The sequence below is a fragment of the Haliaeetus leucocephalus genome, unplaced genomic scaffold (genome assembly GCF_000737465.1).
Source record: "Haliaeetus leucocephalus isolate CR32 unplaced genomic scaffold, Haliaeetus_leucocephalus-4.0 Scaffold0, whole genome shotgun sequence".
NCBI classification, from domain to species: Eukaryota; Metazoa; Chordata; class Aves; order Accipitriformes; family Accipitridae; genus Haliaeetus; species Haliaeetus leucocephalus.
This window is the reverse complement of record NW_010972436.1, coordinates 6,276,977-6,286,000: the sequence shown is the minus strand read 5'-3', so window position 1 is coordinate 6,286,000 and position 9,024 is coordinate 6,276,977. Positions and strand designations below refer to the sequence as shown.

Here is a 9,024-nt window from a genome sequence, read left to right as displayed (position 1 = left end):
GACAGACCTGGATTTTACAGTACTCTTGGCAAGCTAGGGTATAAAACACTACCTTCAAGCAAGATACCTGCTCTGAGGATTATTTCTGTTATTTGTCCAGTGACATATATGCGTATGTATCTCTATATATAGACGCATGCACAGTTTTGCTTTCATTCCTTAGTGCAAAGGCTGCTCCCCAAAAGTGCTCTAAACCACTAATATAAGAAATATACTCCTTTTAACGTTCTTCTGGCATTCTTTGCCTTTACCAGGCTAGCAAAAAAACATCTATTACTCCTCTGTGGTAGGCAGAAGGCAGAAATTAACAAAAGTTTCATTAACTTACTTCATTGGAAAAAAGCTTGAGCTACCTTCATACAGTTGTGCTGCTCTCTCTTCCCACACAATGTCAATCTTCCCCTCAAAAAAGAAAAAAAATCAACCAAAAAACCCCACCAAACAAAAAAAAACCCCATTTTTTTCCCTGAAAAACCTCAGGCAAAAAAAGTCTTGCCTTTCTGTATCTGCTTTCATGTAAATTCTACAGCATTGGTAATCACTGCTGTGATCGGAAATAGTAATCTGGCAAGAACTTTTCAAAGTGTGTGTTAGTTGGCATGTAGAGGCAGGAAGGCTACCTGTTAGGGTTTAAAGTGGAGGAGACAGAAACATTAATTTACATGTAACTGAAGTCTGGCAGCTTAGAAGTTCATTGTTAAAGGGAAAGTTAATGTATAAAGTGACACAGCATCATTTTTGTATGTTTAAAAATAGTTTATATAGTGACACAAACAGAGCAAGAATCTTGCTGGAACAATAGCCCCCTATACAAGAGCACACTGCTAGAAGAGTTCTGTGCTATGTTTTGTCGCATCCCTGCTTATGAGAAGTTCCAACAGGTAGTCTTACACTCAGCACATGGTGTCACCGACTTCATCTTGAAAATAGCTAGCTGCTGAAATAAGCAACTTAAACTTACTGATATTCTAACAGACCAGCATAAAATGATCATTCCAAAAGCTCTTTCACTTCGTACATCTGTCTTACTCCTATCATCTTGTGTCATACACGTGATACTATTTAAGACAGAAAAAGGTAAGTTGCACTCCAGGAACTAGTTTTAGTGAATCACAGGAAAAAAGTAAACACATTACAGAAAAATTTACTATCTGCATAATTTGAGTTATACATAGTGAATTGCAAGTTTATGAAAATAAAACCATCTTTAATCGTCACAGGTTGGAAGTTAAAGACAACAGTACATGAGTAGTTTATATTCATTGTCAAAACTAAAAAAATGCAAGCGTGTAAAGCAATACCCTCATAAAATAGGCAATCTGCAATATTGAGATACACAATCATTGGAAGATTTGGCAAAGCAAAACACAAACTGGAATGTTAATTGTGATCATCCACAGCTTGCTTCCTTTTGATTCAGACGCTCATAACACACTGTATGAACTGAAAAAAGAAAAACCACTTATTAGATGTATGGTAGAGAACAAGTTTTCACTTCCTCCTCCTAAAATACCCATTGTCACTACCCTCTTCTGTAAACAAATTGAGTCCATGAATGACAAAGCTTTGAAACTAAATATGAAAATTAGCTAATAGTTAATTAAAACAAAGCATCTCCTTAACAACAACAACCCCCCCCTCAGGAATACTTGAATCTAGTGTTCTCCTTTTCCTTGCACAGATGCAGTCAGGAAGCCAAGACCTATGGGTCTGACTGCGATTTGTGTCTGTCCCCAGCACACCTCCCCCAGCCTCCCCTGGGAAAAATGCCTACCAAGCCTTAAAACAAAAAATGAAAAAAAGTTACAGAAAGTGATGTTAGCAAGCAACACAGCTTCTTAGATCTTCTTGAACCATGCTGGTAAGAAGTCCAGACAAAAATGCACAACGACATTTTACAGAACTCTATAAAATATGTGAAAATTTTTGAGACAATGCTCGACAAAACCCACAACCTTTGTACTTTCAGGTAACACCACAAGTACAGGGAAGACGGGCACAAACTCACATCATTACTTTTAGTCTTCAGTTTAAAGTTTTTCTTTAGTTTTACCTTGTAATTTTAACCGATTCCTTAAAGTTCACTTACATCATCATACTGGAAGTTCACAAAACCTTGCTGAGATGTATCCCTTCTTCTAAAACATTCTGCAAAAATGCAGTAAAAAAACCAAAACAGAAACCAGGTCAGAAGAATTAATCAATTTTTTTAAAATGCATAGTACTTCAATAAAATTCCCCAAGTCACATGAATGAGGACTCATGAAGAACACTGCAGTTCATTCCAAGACTTAATTTCCTGTACTTAATTTTTGTATTTATTATATACAACCCTTTATGTTCTGTTAATAAATACAGTTTCCCAATTTTGATAACATAACCCTTCTAGTCTCTGGAATAAGCCCTGCATTAGTTTTAAGTCCATTTTTCAATGGGGATTTAAAAATCATAATCTATAATTGTTCCAGTTCTGCCTGTAAACTGTATTGAAAGAAACCTATTTTATGGTACATAAAAGTTAAAGCTGAACTTGAGATTAGTGAGTAATCAGATTTTATTAAATAAAAATATATTTCGGGGATGGTAGTAATAAGGCTATAATCCAGCATACCAGTGAGAGCTCTCAGTTTCACACAGCAGGCAATGTAATCATCAAATGTAATCTTTCCACGAGTGCTGTATCGCCTTGTGATTGCAGTCACTGCCTGTGGGCTCAGTCTAAATCCTATTTGAAAATAAAAAGTCTATTTTGAAAAGACAGGTAAGTTAACAGAATCCAACACATTTTTAATTGGAAATATCAAGTGTCAGTTACTGCAGGATGATAAATGGTACTGGGAAATGCTGTAAGTCAGCGTCAGAAGCAAGAGCATTTCACAACTTACCCATATTCATCAAGGCTTTCTCTAGTTCTTGACGATCCACTGTACCACTTCTATCATTGTCAAAACTTATGAAATGTTGCTTCCAGCCATTGACCACAGCCCAGAGTTCTTTAAACTCATTAAATCCCAGTGTGCCAGACATATCCCTCTGATTGCAAAGCTAAGAAAAATATTTAACTTAAAAAAAAAAAGCCCTCTTCAATGGAAATTTATTTTTATCATCTGTAGTTAAAAATTCTTTCTTGAAGGTCAGTATTAACAATATTTTTACTATTATTAATTTTTCTAGAAAACTAACTAGAGCATCCCACATCACAGAGGTAATACTACCGACCAAAACCAAAGGTCAGAGAACTTGCTCTCCCCACTTCTCAGTGAAACCTGATAAAACTATTTGCTCTTTGTGAATTTAACTTAGTTCACACACTTCTCTTTTACCTGCCGCAGTTTAACTGTTACCACTAAAATACATATCTGAAATAAAAATAGATGCCAAATGAAACATGAAGTTAGAATAATATCAGCTCTCTCACATTCTAAACAGTTAGTTCAGGTGAGCTAAAAGCCCTTCCAGTTTCATTTCTGCTTTTTTCTTTTTAAAAAGCAAAACATTTGAATGTGACAATTTGACTAGAAAACTCCAAAGATTCCAACCTTGCACTGTATACCTAAGTCTTCCATAGGTCCTACTGCTGAATGCCACATACTGTCCCACTAGATACTCAAACTTGATTCATTCAAAGAACAAGATTTAGGGGGACTTAGATTATATTCAGGCTGTGTAGTACAAATGCTTAATTCATTAGGAAGGATTAGAATGTTGTCCTGTTTGAAAAGCACAATGAACGGTTTTCACAAAACTTCTGGGCTGCCAGACCTGACTCTTCACACATTCAGTGGAGAAACAGTCCCCTAGGGTTAGAGGGATACCACTTGTTGTAAGATCAGTCACCGAGAGTCTCATTTATTATTATTATTATTATCATCATCATTATTATCATTATTATTTCATCCTGTAGAATGAACAAGAATGGAATTTTGTAGTTCCTTAATAATACTCATGAAGTAAGGGCTGAATGGGAATTACAGAGCATTTCCAAAACTTTGGCACCCTCTCATCTTTGCTTATGTAATGCAAAAATGTTTACATTTCATAGTAAAGGATACATCCAGCATTGAGATCATGAGTCTGCAAGTCTCTAAGTTGAAAGCTGTTTAAATTAGAAAAAGGAAAAATAAATTATATTAAAAGAATGATTTTCAGTCTTGTTTGTCTAAATGTAAAATTTTAAATTGCTTTTTCTTATATACTGATAATATATTATAATTATAAAATATTACATAATTGCTTCCACTGTATATAGCCATAACATATTTTGACCCCAATAAGAGCTTTTAACCATTACTTGTTAGAAAAACCGACAGCAGACAATCTGGAGGCAATTCAAGTTACATTTAAAATTAATTTGCCCTTATCTCAATCTGTAAAGGTTTTGGGTTTCAGTCAAAGTGATCATTTACATTTCACCATAGACACCACTTGAGCAAGCCAGGTTTACTCATACAAGCTCCATTTTGTAAATTGAACACTACATCTCCTGACAGAGGAGTCCTGCCACAGAATTTTTTGGTCAATATCAAAGCTCAATTTAAAAACAAAGCAAAACACCTTTTTAAGAATTGGCTGTCCATTACAAAACAAAGCTCCGAAACACTTCTCCAACTCTGCAGCTCAGCAGTGGGGAACTAAGGAGGCTGAGAAGGGACGGCACACAGAACTGAATACAGAGAATTTACATTGCAAAGTAGTCCACATGGAAAGAAAGCCCATTTACCATGCAAATAAAAAAAAACTCTGCAGAAGGCACAGCTACAAGTGTTTTCTAGAAGATGGCAAAAGAATTAGTGTGCTTTAGGGTTGGAGGTTTTTTTGGTTTATTTAAATCATTAACTTACGTTTATATGCTCCTGCAATCCCTGACTGGGTGAGACATCTCTGTAGTTCATCAGCATCTATTTGTCCATCCTTTCGATAACAGAAGATGTTATCAGCTATTGTTTTAATTTCCTCTCCCAGGCTGGTTATTCCCAGTACCCACTCCCTTTTCAGCGGCATTAAATTAGTTACCCTTTCAAAACACAACTGATTACCTGCCTGCTATATGACAGAAACTGCCTTTTATAACCCGTATCTGTAATGATGTTTCTTTAGCTGATTTTTTGCAATATGCATTAGCTTTCCCATCTACTGATGTACTAAAAAATGAACAGGATTGGCAGGTTTGCTCTAAATGTAACTTCTAAAAAAAAAACCCAAACCCACATCAAATAGTGGTAGCATATACTTGAGAGCAAGCTGCATAAAAACCAAGACGCAAAATTTTGAGCAGAAAGACGGCTTTCCTTAAAGTACTAATTTTAACTTAGTGGGTATTGTAGTCACTTTAGATTATATGTTTATGATCTCACTACTACAGTAGGAAACCTGGAACCCAGATCATACATACCCTCTTCTCAAGACAGCCTTAAGACTTAACAAATCTAAAAAAACCTGTTTTTTTGGGGAGTAGTAAGTTGTTAGCAGAACAAACAAAAGCAGAAAGCAAAGAACCTTGAAAGAAAAACAAAACAAACCCAGAAAAGATACCTATCTGCATGGTCTGGAAAATAACTTGCTTCCAATGCATCCTGCTCAGGGCCAAATAGAGAAAACAACTGCCAATTCATGGAAAGCAATGAGCTGTCAAAAGTGGAGCTGGAATTCTAGGTCACATTCCTCTCACACACCCAACGTGAAGTTTTGTTCACAGAGAGTTTCAGTATAATTTAGCCACATTCAGGGATGGAACATTATATCTGTAGATATAAAAAATGATGTGACTTTTGTAAAGCATTAAATAGTGAGAAGAGTTGTTTTATATTTGAAACAAATTTATTTGCCTCAGCATTCTCCTAATGTTTTTAAATCCAATAAACATTTTTTTTTTCTTCTAAGAACAGAGATATGCTACTAAATGGCACAGCCAGGTATCTTTCAGAAATGGTGTATCATTATTTAGAGGACAAATAGTAGTCCAGACGATAAATGACATTTGACAAGGTCTGAAAAAAAAGAGCAACATTTTGATTCTATGTAAAATTAATCGCAGCTAAACCCAAAATTGCTTCCAATCTACTCCATTGGTCTAACTATACAGATGTATTTAAAACTTTACATTCACAGGAAAATAAAAAAAAAACATATTGGAAATAGCCATGCATATTAAGCAGCAAATCTCTTCAAAGCCCTTGTGCCTTCTGAAACAAAGGCAGGATCTGCATAACTTTAAAACAGGCAGGAAGACAGAAAAGCATGATTTGTAATCATGTTTAACATTACCAAAAAGATGCTTGGCTTTTTTTTTTTTATTTAAGTAGAACTTAAGCAGTTAAACTAGGCAAGGCATAGGGGCTTTGCAAACAGACTGAAAAAAGAAAATTATTAGTTCCTACAAAGGCAGACTTAATTAATTGAATAAAGATTTGAAACAATACTTTTGACTTTCTTCTGTAAACAAAGGAAACTAATTTCTCAAATCTAAGACAAGATCTCTGTTGTAAACTACTTCAAATAAAGCTCACAGATAACATTATAGGCATAAAAACAACACAGAGAGCAGCAAACCATAACCAAAAACTTCACTAATTCTACAGTAAGTACTTATGGAAAACTGTGAGATGTGGGTTTGCAGATTTGCATGGATGGCTGTAAAATTAACTGATAATTTATCTGTTCCATTTCACTGTCTCTTTACAGGGTTTTTACTTCTGCACAGCTACTGGTGTCACTCTTCCAAGGATAACATTTCAAAAGCTACCTAGTTTATTTCAATAACTAATTACTTCTACAAATAGAAAGTATTTAAAAATACTAACTTAAGTACTCTTAAGCGAACTTGTTCGTACCCATTAGCTCACTGGTTCCCCAGCTTTCAGTAACCATGCCTCAGGCGAGAAGCCTGGGGATGGTCTACGCTTTGCTGAGGTCCAGCTCCTGCCACCTCTTCTCCACAGCGCTGCATCCTGTTTGCTGTTACCTCCCTTTCTCTTTACACTAGGAGCTTACTCATTTTTCCAGTGTCAGTTATTGGCTCCACTGCTGATTCCTGGCACACATCCAGGTGGCACCTGGATACAGAGGCATCTCAGCTGGCAGGCAAATTGTCAGCCCATTCAGCAGAATTTAGCTTGGGCTCCACCTTACCAGAGAGGCCTGCCTCACTACACATAGGTCATTCCAGTGTTCTCCTTTGCTACAAAAACACACTGTCTACCTATTTTCATAAGCAATGTTAAAGAAGTAATATATGGACTGTAAGATGCATTATTAATTCAAAAGAATAACGTAGAGAACAAAAATAACCCAAATTACAGTCTTAAACTGGGAACTTAAACATCAGCTAATATTGCCGAATTCAAACTTTCATGTTGTGGCTATGTCTACCTGTGCATAACAGATCCAGGAGCAGAGTTTTAGACTTGCACACGCCCTAGAAGTGTGCAATAAATAGCTATATATATGGCCCACAAAGACATAACTTCAGCTCAATAAACCTAATGTACTTGCTCCTAAACTTTGTAATATAGTTCAAGAACTACTTATTTCTAGTAACACCCATAATCATATGGAAACAATCTATGACACAAAATTACAAGAAAGAAATTTAAAATGCAGTGCAGAATGACAGGGGGGAAAAAAGAAAGGCCTAAATCAAAGTTGTGAATGCCTTTTCCTCTAAAAGAGTAATCACTCTATCCTACCACCAGACCCAGATACTGGCACAGCTCAAGACTGCTTTTCCATTTGTGAAGTTGTTTTGTTTTAAAAACTTGGAACAATAGTTTTCCCCACTGCAAATATTAGGCATTCCTCTTTCCAAAAGCTAATGTAGAAATTACTCCCCAGGAAAAAAAAACCCCAAGAAATAAATAACATTTTGTAAGTTTACCTGCCCTGCTACTGCAGCAAAATAACCATACAAAGGATCCTGAGCTTGTCCAGGGAACGCTGGCCCTCCTGGAGCTCCTCCATACTTTAGAAATCAAGAAGAGAATTAATTTTAAATTAATGACTCAGGTAATTGTTGAGAAATTGTAGTGTATGTACTTAAGAATCAGCTTCTGTTTTTATAGACACACCATGCAAAAAAGTCAAATCAACCAAAAAAGTATTGCCTGGGAGAAAAAAAAAAAAAGGCACAATCTTGGTAGCAATATAACCTTTTATTATAATTGAAGGAGATCAGTGTAAAACCTTGCATAGGAGCAATCCACTGATCTAGATGCAGTATGGTGTATCTCATCAAGGTTGAATTTTAGAGTCTATTACTAGCAGAAAATGGGGTACTGAAGATCAGACTACTAAGGCACTGCAGATTTTTATTTCCACTTCAAAAAAGTTGAGCAAGACAGATCTCTAGGGAAAATACTTGGAGGAATACGTGTTAAATATGGAAATTCTTAAATAAAACTGATTCTTAAGTGAAAATCATGGAATGACAGAAGTTAATCTTGTTTGACGGAACTGAACCAATCATCTGTGTAACGGAGTCTACACGCATCTTTTGCCGAGACAAGAATATGCCTTTTTGTGGAGATGGCCAGCGTTTCATCAGGAGTACCTTGCTCTTCGAAGCCGCTTCGCTACTTCTCGGCCCCGCGAAGCGAAGGCAGCTTTACACGCGGGATCGGACACAAGCCCTCGCGCGGGGGGCGGCGTGGGGAGCCGACTCGGGGAGCGACACCCCCCGAAGTGACTGTGGCCCACCGGCGGCACCTGCCGGGCACGTGCCTCCTCCCTCCTCCCCTCTGCCGCCGGCGGAGCCCCGAGCCGCCCCGGCCCGGCTCCAGCAGCACCTCCCGCGGGGGAGCGGCGGCCAGGAGGCCGGGCGGGCCGGGCTGAGCCCCGCCTAACGCGGCTCAGATCGCTTCCCCGGGCGGGCCGGAGAGCCGACAGCCTCCCCCCGCCCCGGTCGCGGAGAGCCCATGAAGCCGCCCCTGCCTGCGCCGCGGGGACGACAGCCGCGCTCTCCCCCCCCCCGCCCGCTGCCGGGCGCCTCAGGTCCCCGCAGGACGCGGGGAGGGGAAGGAAGGCAAGGCA

At 38.1% G+C, this 9,024-nt stretch overlaps 1 protein-coding gene across 1 annotated transcript; it reads right to left on the bottom strand.

The window, feature by feature from the left end:
* Window positions 1-806: 806 nt before the first annotated feature.
* On the bottom strand, window positions 807-8,485 carry SRI (sorcin). Its single transcript, XM_010562634.1, has 8 exons — window positions 8,450-8,485; window positions 7,874-7,957; window positions 4,842-4,911; window positions 4,053-4,096; window positions 2,886-3,033; window positions 2,612-2,725; window positions 2,090-2,148; window positions 807-1,443 (listed from the first exon to the last, which is right to left on the bottom strand). Exons 1-8 carry the CDS (start codon window positions 8,483-8,485, stop codon window positions 1,417-1,419), a joined length of 582 nt encoding a protein of 193 aa, XP_010560936.1. The 3' UTR covers window positions 807-1,416.
* Window positions 8,486-9,024: the final 539 nt, after the last annotated feature.

What these genes read in the sequence shown, in the direction of transcription:
- SRI (XM_010562634.1), bottom strand. Translation starts at nt 8,485, where the DNA reads ATGCGTGTAGACTCCGTTACACAGATGATTGGTTCA. An exon ending in TTGCTGCAGTAGCAGGGCAG is followed by an intron (nt 4,912 to 7,873) that starts GTAAACTTACAA and finishes TGTTATCGAAAG; the next exon opens with GATGGACAAATAGATGCTGA. An exon ending in TGAACTTCCAGTATGATGAT is followed by an intron (nt 1,444 to 2,089) that starts GTAAGTGAACTT and finishes TTCTTTTTTCAG; the next exon opens with TTCATACAGTGTGTTATGAG.